This window comes from Macaca mulatta, chromosome 5, assembly GCF_049350105.2.
Source record: "Macaca mulatta isolate MMU2019108-1 chromosome 5, T2T-MMU8v2.0, whole genome shotgun sequence".
In the NCBI taxonomy this organism is placed as follows: domain Eukaryota; kingdom Metazoa; phylum Chordata; class Mammalia; order Primates; family Cercopithecidae; genus Macaca; species Macaca mulatta.
This window is the reverse complement of record NC_133410.1, coordinates 163,923,741-163,941,017: the sequence shown is the minus strand read 5'-3', so window position 1 is coordinate 163,941,017 and position 17,277 is coordinate 163,923,741. Positions and strand designations below refer to the sequence as shown.

The 17,277-nt window shown below is 33.2% G+C and overlaps 1 protein-coding gene across 5 annotated transcripts in view; it reads left to right on the top strand.

Annotated features, from left to right (window-relative positions):
• MAP9 (microtubule associated protein 9) overlaps positions 1–14,545 on the top strand; it is a 30,195-nt gene extending 15,650 nt beyond the window's left edge. For 4 of the 5 annotated variants that reach the window (XM_015139384.3, XM_015139383.3, XM_028848831.2 and 1 more), the window contains exons 7-14: positions 909–1,156; positions 3,765–3,835; positions 5,371–5,539; positions 6,100–6,189; positions 8,009–8,170; positions 8,292–8,437; positions 8,619–8,751; positions 14,163–14,545. In XM_015139384.3, the coding sequence (XP_014994870.3) occupies positions 909–1,156; positions 3,765–3,835; positions 5,371–5,539; positions 6,100–6,189; positions 8,009–8,170; positions 8,292–8,437; positions 8,619–8,751; positions 14,163–14,285 (1,142 nt within the window). In that variant the 3' untranslated portion in view covers positions 14,286–14,545. Of the gene's footprint in view, positions 1–908; positions 1,157–3,764; positions 3,836–5,370; positions 5,540–6,099; positions 6,190–8,008; positions 8,171–8,291; positions 8,438–8,618; positions 8,752–14,143 lie in introns of all 5 variants that reach the window. The other variant, XM_078002387.1, reaches the window with a different exon arrangement.
• The last annotated feature ends 2,732 nt before the right edge of the window (positions 14,546–17,277 follow it).

Genomic DNA, 17,277 nt, shown 5'->3' with positions numbered 1-17,277 from the left:
GAAAACATACCCAAGGTCAGTGATGGAGCCATAGTTAAATCTTGAGCTCCAAAGTTCTTGTTCTTTTCACTGATTAGATTAACAGCTCCAAGGAATCCAATAGTGAATTGAGTGATTTTAAGCCCATCGTACCTCAAAAGAAATTTCAAAAAATGGTCATAGTGAAACCAACAGAATTAAGACTTTTGATAGTGAAGATTCAGGTTTAGCTAGGAGGTGGATCTTGGTAGAACTGAAAGTTGGTGATCCCATTCTAAAATGTGGTAGAATCAGAATAGTAGAAGCAATTCTGTAAGTGCAAAACTGAACCTTCTTATGCCAGAGCTTGAGCCTGTTTCTTGGAGCACAGAGAGGATAAGCAATAGTCTTTATTGCTGCTTATGGTATCAGAGGCGGTACTGCATCTTGGTGAGATGACACTCACTAGAGGCTGTGTAAAATTGCATTAATTCGTGGTTCTTTCTGCATCTATACAATTCAACAGTTGTATTACTAATAACTATAGTAGCCTAGAGAGGTGTGACACCTTCTTATGCAGCCTGTTGTTCCAGCTGAGAAACTCAGGCTTTAGAGCTGAACAAATATTGTCATCTCACTTGCTTGGTTTGTATGTCAACAAGCTCTTTTGACGTGTCTTTGTTTTAGGGTAGTTATTCCATTCTGTTTATTAATATGCTATTTTTCTAAGTACTAGATTTGGTAAGTGCTTCATTAGTTAAGCGTAGACTATTTTTTTTGTAAATCACTTTTGAAAAAAGTTTGTGCAAGTTTAATATGATAGTTTTCTTCATATTTTGCAGGAAAAAAAGTTTATAGATAGTCCTCCTTTAAAAGAAAGCAAATGAATCTGGTATTTACCTTATTAATTCAGAAGGGGGTTTTAATGCTATTACTCTGTCTCAAAATAGATCCAAATGAAGAAATCACTGAAAACCATAATTCCTTGAAATCCGATGAAAATAAAGAGAATTCATTTTCAGCAGACCATGTAACTACTGCATTTGAGAAATCCAAGCAAAGTCAAGTGACTGCTGATGACCTTGAAGAAGAAAAGGCAAAAGCAGAACTGATTATGGATGTTGAGAGAACAGTTGATCCACTACTATCTAAATCTCAGAGTATCTTAACATCTACCAGTGCAACAGTGTCTTCAAAGGTATTTGTAAAAATTCATACCTTTCATACTACAGCTTAAAACTTGAAACAGAACTTTAAGAAATTTTATCTTCTGTGTTATATACTTCTGAATTACCAGTGGAAAATTTATCTTTTGATAGTGGTATTATATTGTCACATGGTTCTTTCTTAATCCAGTAAAATTTCACTTTAAGGAAAGTTTGTAGTGAATTTAATAAAACCCAGTGTTTAAAATTTATCAGAGGTGTATGATTATAATATACTTTTAAATATCTCAGAAATGCATACTCCTAGTGTATATATTTCCATAGGTCTTCACATTTTAAAAATATAACTATCTGGAATAACTTCTGAGATTTTAAATTAGAGTTATGTTTTTGGATATCACTTTAAAACATGAAACATGTTAACAATTTTAACGAAAATCTTAAATGTTTTTCAACATCCATGCTTCTTTAAAATAGATGGTTATCATCAGGAACATTATTATTATTATTCATATTTGATCCTTTGCCTTTATTTCCTAATTTTCAAAATAATGAGTTGGTGCCCTGGCACCTCTAGAGGTGATGAAATTGCTTTTTTTTTTTTTTTTTTTTAAATTCATATAAATTTAACGGGTTCAAGTGCTTTTTTGTTACATGGATATATTTGTGTAGTAGTAAAGTCAGACTTTTAGTATAAATTAAAATATACATTGTATCCATTAAGTAATTTCTCATCCCTCACCTCCCTCTCACCTTTCCTAGTCTCCATTATCTATTATTCCATACTCTATATACATGTGTACACATTATTTAGCTCCCACTTATAAGTGAGAACATGTACCATTTGACTTTCTGTTTATGATTTATTTCACTTAAGGTAATAACCTCCAGTTCCACCCATGTTGTTGTAAAAGACATTTTTTCTGTATGGCTGAATAGTATTCCAGTGTGTATGTGTGTGTGTGTGTACATTTTCTTTACCCAGTCATATGTTGATGTACACTTAGGTTGATTCCATATCTTTGCTATTGTGACTAGTACTGTGATAAACATATGAGTGCAGGTATCTTTTTTATATAATGATTTATTTTCCTTTTGGCAGATACTCACAGTGGGGTTGCTGGATTGAATGGTAGTTCTATTTTTAGTTCCTTAAGAAATCCCCATACAATTTTCCATAAAGATTGTACTATTTTATATTCATAAAACCAAGAGTATGTAAGCATTCCCTTTTCTCTGTGTTCTCACCGACATCTGTTACTTTTTTAACTTTTTAATAATAGATAAATATTCTGACTAGTATAATATATCTCACTGTGGTTTTAATTTGTGTTTGATGATAAGTGATGGTGAGCATTTTTTTTTTCATATGTTTCTTGGCCACTTGTATGTCTTCTTTTCAAAAAGTCTATTCACATTTTTTGCCCTCTTTTTAATGCGGTTATTTGTTTTTTGTTGTTGTTGAGGGGAACATTATTATTCTAACCTTAAGAAACAGATATGTGATTATGTAGGATTACTTGTTCCTAAACTAAATTGTGTCTGAGTGCTATACTTAAAAAATTTATGGTGTAGCATTTTCAGTCTTTGTTTCTCCTGAATTTTTCATTATCTCTTATAGCTGCAATTAACTAGCAGTGCTGTGTACTTAGTATCGGGGGAAGAAAACAGCGCTAGCTGAAAATTTGTGTTTGAGCAATACTTTTATAATATAAAATACAAGTTTTCTTAACGTTTATGGAGAAGGTTCATTAAGCCATGTGCCAGGTATATCATCCTTAGCTACGTTCCTTAGGAAAAAAACACTGACGAGTTAGGGATGTGTTTATATCTGTGCTCTCACTTTACCACTAGCACCCATCAGTCTACGTAAAGTAGAAAAGTTATTCCTTACAAGGAGAAAGGATATTCTGGAGTTTATAGACAGGATTGTAGAATGTCTAATAGAGGCAATTCTAAATTAGAACAGGCAATTTATATGTAAGAAGTAAGGTTGTAATGTATTTCTTTTGACTGGACCCTTGGCTTCATTCTTATTCTCTACTGAGTGGCCTTTTCTAAACAGGAATAGAATCATTCTCCATTAAAGTCTTTTTGTTGGTTTATCACAAGAATTCCGTCCAGACTCCTCATCGCCACCTAGTGATCGCACAAGGTTCTTCTCTGACCACGTCTTCCACTCTTCTCTGCCATTCACTATGCTTCAGCTCCATTCACCTCTCTGTTTTTCAAAGCTACCAAGCTCTGTCCCTTCTCAGGCTTTTACCACTTGCTGTTTCTTTCTTTCATAGACTTTCAAGTGGGCCCTTTGCACTCATTATCTGTCTCAGCTCTGATGTCAGCCCCTCAGGACAGCCTTCCCTGATCAACTTCTTCAGCCCCACTCTGGTCATTCTCTGTCGCTGTACACTATTTTATCTCCTTCATGAGTCATGTTTGCTTATATATTTATTTTTGGTCAACCATCTCTAGAATTTAATATTCTTAAGGGCATTTTATTCACTGATTTGTTCCCAGTGTCTACTGTGTTTGACACATAGTAGATACTTAAAGAATAGTGATTTACTGGCAGTTTGGCTTCTAAGCCTAACAAAGATAGTTGTTATGAATAAATCATCTTTGGCATTTTCTGTTTAATAGAAAACAATTGAAGATAGAAATATAAAGAATAAAAAGTCAACAAATAATAGAGCATCCAGTGCATCTGCCAGGTAAGAAAGTGATCAATATTTGTCATTTATGGGCTTGCATTCTAGCAAAGCTAGTTTTAATTTAACTTTCATAAAGTAAATTTCATTTGGTGTTACTGTGTTTTCTCTTTATTTGCATTTAATAAAATGAAAAGAGTAGTTACTTCGTGATAAAACTCCTTGGTTGATGATATTATTTGAAATAAAGTAATTCATAAAAAGTAAGCCTATTACTGGTTGTTTTAGTGCCTGGAATGTTTATGCAATACCTTCGCTCTCCAGGATCGTCCTAGGAATATTTTTCTTCTTTCTTAATGTCAGTGATTAGGGATTCTCTGTGCTCCACACTGCTTCTGAAATAGAGCTTCTTTCTCCTACTTTTCCTGAGACAAGCAATATAAAATGGTAATAAAGCTGAAGTCTAGCAATGATACTTATTCATTATCAAGTATCATTGTCTAACATGAGAAATTGTACTGAAAGCCTTCAGAATCTATGAATTAAGTAGGTTTATTAAAATGATTATCTATATGGCTTCATTCACACCAGTGATAATGAATGCCTAACTCATAAGTGCTAATCAAAACCTTCTGAATCTTTTAAATTATCATTAGTCAAATTATCATTAATCAAATAAAACAGAGCTAACAAGCTTTTTCTGTAAATGTCCAGTTTGTGCGCATTTTAGGCACAGTCTGTATTGGAACTACTCATTTCTGCTATTTTAACAGGAAAGCAGCCACAGGCAAAACTTAAGTGAGTGATTACAGCTATGGTGCAATAAACTTTGTATACTAAAACCGATGGCTGGCCAGATTTTCCCACCAATCCCTGAAATAGATGGTACTATTCTTTCTAATTTTATATTTGGAATGCTTCATGTAACAAAATGATGAAAGAAAATAAATATTAAAAGAGTGATTATAACCCACTTTATTGTTTTTTCCATGTAACTTGAGAAGAAGTAACATGGTCCATATTTCTTAAAAAGTTTCTAATTACAAATATTTAAATAGAGCAATCATTTTAAAGCCATATAACTTAAAGGGGACATATTTAAATTATGTCCCCTTCAACATAATTTAATACTCTTCGTATACTAAGGCTGTACATTTTACCTACATCATTTTCAAAGTAAATACAATTTGTTAAATTATAATGTAGTTTTCAATTTTTTTTTGAGATGGAGTCTCATTCTGTTGCTCAGGCTGGAGTGTAGTGGCATGATCTCTGCTCGCTGCAACCTCTGCCTCCTGGGCTCAAGCTATCCTCCCACCTCAGCCTCCAGGGTAGCTGCAACTACTGGCGTGCACGACCATGCCGGCTAGTTTTTTGTATTTTTGGTAGAGACAGGGTTTCACCATGTTGCCCAGGCTGGTCTGTAACTCCTGAGCTCAAGTCATCCATCCATTTTGGCCTTCCAAAGTGCTGGTATTACAGGTGTGAGCCATCATGCCTGGTCAGTTTTCAAATATTATATGTGCATATTCTAACAGATCTCTCTTGTACCAAATGCAATTGTAATATTTTATCTTGATTCATTTGGATCTTTTCAGATTAATGACCTCTGAGTTTTTGAAGAAATCTAGTTCTAAAAGGAGAACTCCATCGACAACTACCTCTTCTCACTATTTAGGGACTTTAAAAGTCTTGGACCAAAAACCTTCACAGAAACAGAGCATAGAACCTGATAGAGCAGATAACATAAGGGCAGCTGTTTATCAGGTAAAAAAGGAAAATATTTTTAAGAGGAGAAGGATGATCACTTTCATAAGCCAACACTGTTTATAAAGAATAAAGCAATCCTGATAGGAAATTATGGTTTAATACTTAATTTATTGAGAAAGATTTTCCTTATAATACATGAGTAATCCATAGATATTTTACTAAATTATTTGCTTCCACACTTTGCATAACCAATCATAGTTGTTTTTAAGGAAAGAATATGCCATTACAATTTATAGAAATATAACACAAGCCAAAACATTGTAAAGTCTATATGTTTTCATTTTTTTATTCTTGAAGTTTATATGAACAAAAGGAGTTATTATGAACAAAAAGTTAGTAAATTTTTTCTTTCCTAAGATATTGTTAGGCATACATAGAAAAAAGATTTTATTAATTTATTCACAATTCTAAAAAAGATCGTTTTTTGTCTTTTTTAAAGTAGAATAGTATACTTTAGAAAATTGTACATGTGAATTTCAGAGAAAATGTTAATATAAAGAATTCTAATTCATTTAAGAAATTTTAAATATTATATAACCTTTTTCTTGTTCTCATAGGAGTGGTTAGAAAAGAAAAATATATATTTACATGAAATGCACAGAATAAAAAGAATTGAAAGTGAAAACTTAAGGATCCAAAATGAACAGGTATTCTGACATATAGAAGTAAAAATGTTTTGGATTTTTATTTCGGTGAAATATCCCTGAATATATAACTTTTCTAAATCAGCTTTTTAAATGGTAAAATAACTTGTATATTAAAGAATTGATTTGTTTTATTTCTGTTTTACTTTATAGATTTTAGTTTGATATAACTGTTTTACATGAAAACAGATTTTAATTTTGTATATGTATAGGATAGCTTTGTTCCTGCTGATTATGAAGTTATTATTGTTTGTGAGCACCTAATTCACTCTTAAAAGTTGACTTCATTTAGAACTTAGCCAAGAAGGCCAGGCACTGTGGCTCACACCTGTAATCCTAGTACTTTGCGAGACCGAGGCAGACGGGATCCCTTGAGGTCTGAAGTTCAACACCAGCCTGGGCAATGTGGTGAAACCCCATCTCTCCTAAAAATACAAAAATTAGCCAGGCATGGTGGTGGGCACCTGTAATCCCAGCTACTCGGGAGGCTGGGGTGGGAGGATCACTTGAACCCAGGAGGTGGAGGTTGCAGTTAGCTGAGATCGTGCCACTGTACTCCATCCTAGGTGACAGAGACTGTCTCAAAGAAAAAAAAAAGGCATAAGAAGATAAAGGATCATTAGACACTAGCTAGCCTTCAGTTTTCCTCTTTTCTCTCTTGAATTTTACTATACCACTTAGCCTATTACAATTTATTTTGATATAATTTGTTTAGTACAAATTATCAAGTCCAACCCCTCCCTGAGCTCTTGATTTTTGTATCCTTTCCCATCAACTGGAGGTGAACTTTTGTTCCTTTCTCTTCTGTACTGAGTCGCTTCCTCTAACTCCTGCTTAGAATACGCTCAGTTGTTTCCTATATTTTAAAGTCAAACTTCTGAAAAAAAAACTCCAGTGTGCTGTTCAATATTAAAATAGATTTAGAAGAAAAATATTTTCCAAAGCGAAGAGCGCGATAATGCATCAGTAGCGAAGGGAGCCGCCCTCCAGGGGGCGTGCCTGTCTATCTTGTTAACCAAGTTCATAGCAGTATGCTGCTGTGGTCAGTGCCATACCCCTTCTCATTTGATCTTCACAGCTCTGTGAGGTAGACAGTACTTTGACTTCTAAATTATGTTACCCCAATATTAAGGTTTTATGTCATTTAATATTGAACAATAAAGCAAACATAGAATATTATGGGATTAGATTGAAGGAAATAAAATAATAACTTGCTATACAGTCTCCAACCTATTTTTCAGTTGAGCACATACTTTCAACATTTGGAATACATTTGTATAGTAAGAACTTCATGTTTTGATACTATTCAAAATTAAGATTTAAACCAAAAATCTGCATCTTACTGCATGACTTGGCCAATTTGCCTTACTCTAACTTAGTTGATAAGCCCATAAGTTTACTGATTTTTTTCAAATATATTATTATGAAAATTTTACTATACCACTTAGCCTATTACAGTTTATTTTGACATAATTTGTTTAGTACACTTTCAAAAATAATAGTTGACATCTTTCTCATTAATAGGTCAATATGTGATAAATGTTTTTAGAAAAGGACATTTTAAAATCAGTGAATAATTCAGATAACATTCTTTGTAAATTAACTTATCTAAGCCATTTTAAATAAATTACTTTGAAAGTTAACTTCTAAGTACAATGAATATCAGAGGATTAAAGATAAATGTATATGTGTATATTTATATCTAGCCATATTTGTCTAATATTTACATCTAGCCATATTTGTCTAATATTTATATCTAGCCATATTTGTCTCTCTCTATATATATATATGTATATCACTCTATTATTTTTTTCCAATGTAGAAAAGAGCTGCTAAAAGAGAAGAAGCATTAGCATCATTTGAGGCCTGGAAGGCTATGAAAGAAAAGGAAGCAAAGAAAATAGCTGCCAAGAAGAGGCTTGAAGAAAAAAACAAGAAGAAAACTGAAGAAGAAAATGCTGCAAGAAAAGGAGAAGCACTACAGGTATTCGGGAGCTTTGCACATCTTAATTATTTTAAAACATTTGAAATTCAAATTAATGATTAATGTATTTTTATTTATTTTCAAATATTCACAGTAAGAAAATTATTCTGAACTTTTTCAGGCTTTTGAAAAATGGAAAGAGAAAAAGATGGAATATCTTAAAGAGAAAAATAGAAAGGAGAGAGAATATGAAAGAGCAAAGAAACAGAAAGAGGAGGAAACTGTTGCCGAGAAAAAGAAAGATAATTTAACTGCTGTTGAGAAATGGTAATCCCAAATCATACATATTTTGACATATTTTAAATTAATAACACTTCAGAATTTTATAAAATTTATTTACTTGAAATTTACTAATGCATTTCAATTTCATTACTGTCAAAGATGTACTAGGGAATCTTTATTATGTATTTTCCTTTAACTGTCCAGTGTTGTATACTATCCTCTGTAGGAATGAGAAAAAGGAAGCTTTTTTCAAGCAAAAGGAAAAAGAAAAAATAAATGAGAAAAGAAAAGAAGAACTGAAAAGAGCTGAGAAAAAAGATAAAGATAAACAAGCTATTGATGAATATGAAAAATGGCTGGTAGGTATTATTTGTCAATGCGCTTGAGTCTTTTTCATCTACCTTTTATGTCTTTTCTGTCCCTAATTCTATTGTGCCAGACCTACTGATTATTTCTACCTGGAATCTGCTTTGTTGAATTCAAGCTCTCCTCCTGCATATAGCATATTTTCTTTGATTTAGTCATTTCTATTAATGTTTCTACTATTCGCTCAAACACCTAGGCTTAAAACTTGTTAAAGTCTTCTTCCTTACCTGCATCCCCACATTTACCATTTACTATTGATGCCCATTCTTCCTTTGCTGTGATTCTCACATCTAACATCATAGAAAGAAGAAAAGTATACTATCGGGGCTACTACTTGGTGGAACTTGGTCATAACAAAAAGTAACACTGAATTTAATAGTGAGAAAATTAGTCCATCTTTTATTCTCTTTTGATATTTCTGATGACCTCAAGGAGAATCTCTTATTTAGGTGTTTTTAATGAGAGAGCAGGTTTGAGATTTAGGAGGAGCAATAGCTAGCTGAACCAGATGTATGTATATATTTGATTTCACTTAATCTTTATAAAAGTTACTTTTTGTTGATGTCAAGCAAAATGTTACTTTCCATTTTAGAATATCAATATAAATATGCATTTTTGTCAATTTTTATATAAGTAATACATTATGAATAAATACATAAGTAGGTAACACATTCATATGAATAATTAACATATTCATTTGATTCAGCAACCAAAAAGTATAACATTTTTGCACTGGAAGTCTATCCAGTCAGGTTTCTTATCAAACTTTAAAACAACTCATACCAATCGACTAGTTAAAAAAAATCATCCAGGTTATTTTTGATTTGCATTTCTCTCATTAGAATTGAGCTCGAAATCTCTTTTTATTTGTATACAAGCCATTTATCTATTATTTTCTCTGTAAATTGTCATTTCATAGACTTTGTACACTTTTCCGTTAGATTGTTGGGTTTTTTTCTTACTGATTTCTAGAACCTTTTGTTTTGTACTAAGGAAATTAACCTATCATTTTTTTATATGAGTTTCAAATATTTTTCCCCACCATACTGTTGGTTTCCCAACTTTCCTTAGGTGTCAAATTTATCAGTCTTTTTTTTTTTTTTTTTTTTTTTTGGCTATTGATTTTCAAGCATAGTTGAAAAGACCTCCACAATTTGAGGTTAAACAAAATTCTCTTATTTTTCTTTTAACAACTTTGTGACTTTAATACCTTAATGTTTTAAAATTTATTCTACTTAGAATTTACCCTGATAATGGTGGGAAATATGATTTTAACTTTAGTTTTTCCAAATGTATCCTTTATAAAGTAGCCCATTTTTACCCATTGATTTGAGGTGCTGCTTTTATTATATGATACCTTCTCATATTTTCGGGTCTGTTTCTTAACTTTCTGTTCCGTTGGTCAGTCTTGTGATTCCAGTGCCACACTTCATTATTAGACTTGATATTTCTAAATATCTGCTTGGATTCATCTCCCTTTATAGTTCCTCTTTCACAGTCTTTTTGACCAGTCTTGTTTATTTTTTTTCTATAAACTTAAGAATCTGCAGCAGTTAGAAAGGCACATCAGATATCATTTAAAAATGAGCTATTTAAAGATAGGATAAAAAGATAAAACAATAATATACTTAAGAAACATGCCAGACCAACATAAAGAAAATTGTAGAACTCTCCTGAACAACACAAATGAAGACTTGAGAAAATGGATCAGAATTGCCTGTGCATAGAAACACACTTATAATGATGTTATAAAGATGTCAGCTCTCTCTGAAGTAATTTAATGCACTTGTAACAAAAGCCAACAGGATTTACTCTGTGTGTTGACTTTAGTACTGCTATATGCTAATTCTGTGCAGAGAAATAATAATAAGGTAATCAAAACTGGTTCAATTTTGAATGAAAAAGGTAGTGTTTCTTGATGATTTCCTTAAGTTAAACTTTTAAATAAAGCTATGTTCCAAAAAACATTTTAAAGTCCACTTATATTAAGAAGATATATACTGACCGCTGGAATCAATTAGGGAAATTAAATGTAAATGTTTGAGTTTTCCATTTTAATTTTGTATTTTCATGAAAATGAAATAGAATTGCCTTAATAAGTCACATTTAGGTACACTATTTTTAATTATAGTACTTAATTACATTGTCATTCTCATCAGTCCTCTGAAGAACAAGATTTCCTTAAAGACCAAAGACAAAATAACATGATATCTAGTAAAATGTCTGCAAATATAGTACACCTATAAACACATAAATATACATGTTACAGATCCATTCTGCTTCTTACCAAATTCTTGTTGAAATTTGTTTGCAGATAGAACAGAAAAATTGTCCCTATATCGAAGTCTAATGACTTCAATTTTCATGTAAAATAACATCTCAAGCTTTTTATATACAAACTAGTTTGCACAGTAAGCATTTGGTGCATAGTTGTTTTAGGGGAAAGTTATAGCCAAAGATCAGGTAAGACTAAAATATTTTTCTTGCCAATTCCCAGCTTACTTCTCATTACCTTTAGTAAGAAAATGAGCAAAAAGCTCAGTTTTCCACAGGTGAATGTCAGAAGGACTTTTTAACAAGGTTCTTTTAATTACTATGAAGGTAACTATTGATTCTTGTGAATTGATATTACAGTTAATATAATTGTCTATTAGCTACCCTGACCAGCTCCCGCTAGTAAGATGAAGCATATTTCAAGTTACTGTCCCCCCATGTTAAGTGGAATTAGAAAAAGAGATTTATTCAGTCAATCTCTGTGGACACAGTCTGGTCACTGCTTTTCTTCCGCCTAGCTAGATGGTCTGCCTCTCTCTAAAATATTAAAATGATTGAAGATGATCTAATGACAGCTTTGGTTTTCACAATTAAAATTCTGAAAGGAAGTTCCCTCTTTGCCTTAATAGAAATAGCAAGCAAACAAACATGCAGACATTCTTATGACATGGAACGAGGATATGGATGTTAAGATTGAGAAGAAAACAAACCTCCCACTTAACTTTGTTATATGTGAATGGAAACCTTGTGCTGTATTGCCATATTATGCTTGTGGCATTTATATATATATACTGATGAAAAGATACATACATACCTAATCTTTTTCCATAATGCCTCTCCTCCCAAGCCATCAACCTACAGAGGCAGGTTTCACTAAGAGTTTTCCTGCTCCTTGAGGAATATGAGAAAAATACCACGATGAAGAAACCACCAAACCTTATAGTGTTAGCAGAGACATAAAGAAATAGACAATCCAAGTTGTAAGATGGAAAGACCAGATCCTACTAATATTTCAAATATACCTAGATAAATATTTAGATTTCATACTAATATGCAGATACTCAGTTACTTCTTTGATGGGAGGACGTGCAGGGAAATGAAATGATTCTCAAATTCACCTGTAGAATAAAAATATGGGAGATAATATTTTGAGAATAATGTGAAGTAGGACTATCCCTATCAAGCAATAAAATATAAATATACCATTCCACTTCTGTGAATCATCATTCTTTCTACTGTTCTCAATTGTTCCCGTCATGTTCCAGGATATATAATCTTCAAGAAAAATACACTGTCTGAACTCTGCATTTCCCTCTGTCTGTGGGCCCACTTTTGTCTGCTTTTCTTTATAGTGAAACATCTAGAAAGTTTTGCTTATACTTCCTTAGTTCCTCATATCTTTTTCATTCACTTCCCACTTCAGTTTTGTCTTTGTCCTCATCGCTACACCAAAATCACACTTTGAAAGTTACAGGTTTGCATCTACACGGTCTATTGTGTGTTTCTGTCCTGTTTCAGAATATCTCAGCATTCTACACTGTTGATTTCTTCCTCCTACAGCTGTCACCTCCTTTGGCTGTCATGCTCCCCTGATGTTCTCCTCACTTCTCTGCCTGGCTTCTGTGTCATTCGTTGAATTGTTTTACCTAAGTTCTGCATGTTACCACGGCCTGGCAAGGCCCATATGATCTTAGTCCTCATCCATCTCTTTCTCACCTTGTGCCCCATTTCCATTTCTTGTCTCCTGCCTCTTGGCAAGCCTTAGTCGCAGTAGATCTTTTTTGTTTCCTCCCACATCACAAATTTTTTTCCCACTCTCAGAGCCCTCACTACTACTGTTTGCTTTGCTTGCAAAGCTCTTCCCCAATATTTATCACGAATGGCTTCTCTTATCCATCATTTCACACTTCAAAGGGACTTTCCCTGAGCCCATTTTTTTGTTAAAAGTAAATACTCTTTTTTGTTCCTTCTCATAGTTTCAAAACACGTTTCCTAGAAATTGACACAACTTGGAATTATCCGTTGTTTATTTTCTTGTTTGTTTCTGTCCATTTTGAAAGTTGCCTGGGGGACAGAGACAATATCTGTGTGTTGGGATTTTAAAAAAATTTTTTATTTGCAATTGACACATAAAAAGTGTACATATTTATGGGATATAGTGTGATGTTTCCATCTACGTATACATTGTATAATGATCAAAAATGACTCACAAAGGTAGGCAAAATGTTTGATGCAAAGATAACATTAATATTTTTTATATGAAAGTACACAAATTGCTAAAAATTAAAGGCACTGATACCATACATTTAAATGGCCAAATAATTGAGCAGAAAATTTACAAAAGGGCTAAAGAAATGTTTGAAAATGTGCTCAAGTTCAATAATAAAGAAACATGAGGCAGATTTTTTAACTATTTGTAAAAAATTTGAAGTATCTCATACTGTCATGACATATTAAAACTTTGCACCCAGTAAATTTACTTCTGAGAATTTGTTCTCACAAAGTCATCACCAACTTATAATAGTTATTATCTTTGAGTTACAATAGTAGGTCTGTTTTTCTATTTTATACAATTCTTTTTTAATGTTCTCACTTTTATAGTTTAAAATATTAAGTGATATTAATACCTGTTGATATACTTACAAATTGGCAATGTTTCCTGGCTGTTTTTTTTCTTGTTTCCATTTTTTGTTTGTTTTTCTTGAGACAGAGTCTCACTCTGTTGCCCAGGCTGGAGTGCAGTGGTGCGATCTTAGCTCACTGCAACCTCCACCTCCCTGGCTCAAGCAATCTTCCCACCTTAGCCTCCTAAGTAGCTGAGACTATAGGTGTGTGCCACCACATCTGGCTAATTTTTGTATTGTTTTGTAGAGATAATGTTTCACCATGTTTCCCAGGCTGGTCTCGAACTCCCAGGCTCAAACGATCCACCACCTCAGTCTCCTAAAGTGCTGGGAGAACTGGTGTGAGCCACCATGCCCGGCCCTACCTGTTATTTCTTTATGATCTGTTAAACTAGGAAGTGATATATAAATATCCTATAATGGATTATTTTCTTCAGCAAGCAACCTGATTTGAAAATAATATTCATATATGTACATAAATGTATAGTGTTCTATTTTCTCTTTAGGAAAATAAGGAAAGGCAAGAAAGAATTGAACGAAAACAGAAGAAACGTCATTCCTTTCTTGAAAGTGAGGCACTTCCTCCGTGGAGCCCTCCAAGCAGAACTGTGTTCACAAAAGTGTTTTGATAATTCTAGTTCTTACATTATTTAGTTGTTTATCGGTTTGCCAATATTTGCCATAGATTTAAAAACATTCAATTATTTATAGTTAGAGGAATATATTTTAATTAAATGCCAGACACTCCTGCTGACAATGAGAGAGATACTTTGGAATGTAATCAGTGAAAGCATTTTTTTAAACTATAGATAAACTGCCTCAAATGAAGATCTAATAATCAGATTGTTTTTACCATTAAGATACATAAAGTTTTATCATGTCCTGATAATTCTTACAGTGGAGTGATTCATGATCTTTTTCATTAAGCTCTGTGTGTTAAGTATATTTAATTTCAGTAATAGAAATTATTCCATTTGTGGATGATTGTGAATCTAGATTCAGGTTTTTAAATGAATGGTCGCTGGGAAGTGCACATATATTATTCCTTCTGAAACTGATGTTTAGCTCAAAGCAGTTGCATTTGTACTGTGCAAGTTAGAATTTTGATCAGTTGAGGCTGTAGTTCAGTAGAACTCTAATCATCAAGGCTTTTTATTTAAGAACTGCCTTATGTTTTAATATGAGTGTACTTGATCTGTTCCAGGCTTATGTGACAATCATAGGCACTTTATAATGAGTCCACCTCTGAAATTTTTCTTTTTGAATTCTATCTCACTGTATTATTTCAGTGATACCAAAAGACATCAATGTCACAGTAGTGATATACTTATGCATTAGTTATGGAAATTCCACAGGAGTTCAAGGTCATTATCACTATAATTATTTTCCAGACTAAAGCCATAAAGGTGATTTAGGCAATTATTGTCATCTTAGCTAGTCCAGTTTTATAGCTTATATTCCGAAGACAGCTGTATGGGAAGGTAAATATGTTGACAATGTCCACAAAGCCTTTATTTATTTATTTATTTATTTAATCTCTGCGTGTCCTTGTAGTCATTGGTCTCATACTTGACCTGGTCCTCTGGTTTAAGACAGACCAAGTATATGCTCTCGGAGTTGAAATGCAGCATTAGTCAATAATGCAATGCAGAGATGATGGATGGGAATACACAGTTCCTATTTATTGAGCATCTAATATATAATCTCTACTGTATCTTTACAAATGTATTTAACATCTTTACAACAACTTTTCAGGGTAGGTGTTATTAGCTTCATCTTACAGATAAAAATACTGATGCTCAGATAACCCAAGTAATTTGCCATCCATCTGGAGTGTGCCTGAACTGGGATCAAACGGGATTCAGTCTGTCTGACTGAATCTGCCTCCTTCTGAAATCTCTGTGCTCTTTTTCACACTTCTCTGTAGCCTCAGAGACAGCTAAGTTCTGTCAAGACCTCTGCATAGTATCAACGTTACAAACACGTTTTAACTTTTAGAGCCTAAAATCATGTATTGTTATCCAAACATGATCTTTCTCTATAGAAATAGCTGCTTGTTGTTAGAGATGGTGGACGTCATTAAGTCTATCAAGTGAAATAAAAATCCATAAGATTTCATGAGTTACTCAGGCATCTTATAACTACTATCAGAATATCAGAAACCTCAGCACGTTATGTGACAAAGGCTTTGAGATGGTCACTCCAGACGTTTCACGCACTGAGCATCAGCCTTCTTGCTGCATTGCATGTGCAAGATAAGATGTCATAGGCGGCTTTGTAAGATTGTATCAGTGCTATAGACAATTAAGAGAAATTTCATAGATAAAACTAGAACCCTTTCAATATGGCCAGAACTATAATACTTTCTGAAATTGATCTAATTATCAGCAATATGTAGTATCAGCATGGAACTTAGGACCTCTCTTACTCATTCCTCTGTCCCCCATAGTTCCAAACACAGTGCCTGCCAAAATAGATTTAGTGTTTATTGTATTATCTATTTAGAGCTAAAAAGATATTTACAAATTCCAGGGAAGTAAAAGGAAAAAAATTGAAAAAGGTACAGCTACTTTTGGGGATGTGAGATCATGAATGTGTATCTTACAGATTTCACATTAATTATTTACTTTCCAATTATTTTCTTCTATATTATCATATTTAGTGGCTAACCGTTACTACCTCTTAGGTTGTTGTGAGAACTGAATTAATTAATGTAAAGTATTTGACACATAATAAGGACTTAAAGGTTCATTGTTGTCATTATTGATTTACTGTCATGAGCCCTACATTTCCCCATTTCATGAGTGTAAGAACATTAACATAGATAGGATTAATAATGGTTATTTGACATTACACATTTTCAGCAAGAAGAAATTTCTGTCTTGTTGGCCAGTCCAGGCTGTATCACTAAAAAAAAATACAGAGAGATTACATTTATTGATTTGTGTATGTTGAACCAGCCTCATCCCAGGGATGAAGCCCACTTGATCATGGTGGATAAGCTTTTTGATATGCTGCTGCATTCGGTTTGCCAGTATTTTATTGAGAATTTTTGCATCGATGTTCATCAGGGATATTGGTCTAAAATTCTCTTTTTTTGTTGTGTCTCTGCCAGGCTTTGGTATCAGGATGATGCTGACCTCATAAAACGAGTTAGGGAGGATTCCCTCTTTTTCTGTTGATTGGGGTAGTTTCAGAAGGAATGTACCAGCTCCTCCTTGTACCTCTGGTAGAATTCGGCTGTGAATCCATCTGGTCCTGGACTTTTTTTGGTTGGTAGGCTATTAATTATTGCCTCAATTTCAGAGCCTGTTATTGGTCTATTCGGGGATTCAACTTCTTCCTGGTTTAGTCTTGGGAAGATGTATGTGTCCAGGAATTTATACATTTCTTCTAGATTTTCTAGCTTATTTGCATAGAGGTGTTTATAGTATTCTCTGATGGTAGTTTATATTTCTGTGGGATTGGTTGTGAGATCCCCTTTATCATTTTTTATTGCGTCTGTTTGATTCTTCTCTCTTTTCTTCTTTATTAGTCTTGCTAGCGGTCTATCGATGTGGTTGATCTTTTCAAAAAACCAGCTCCTGGATTCATTGATTTTTTGAAGGGTTTTTTGTGTCT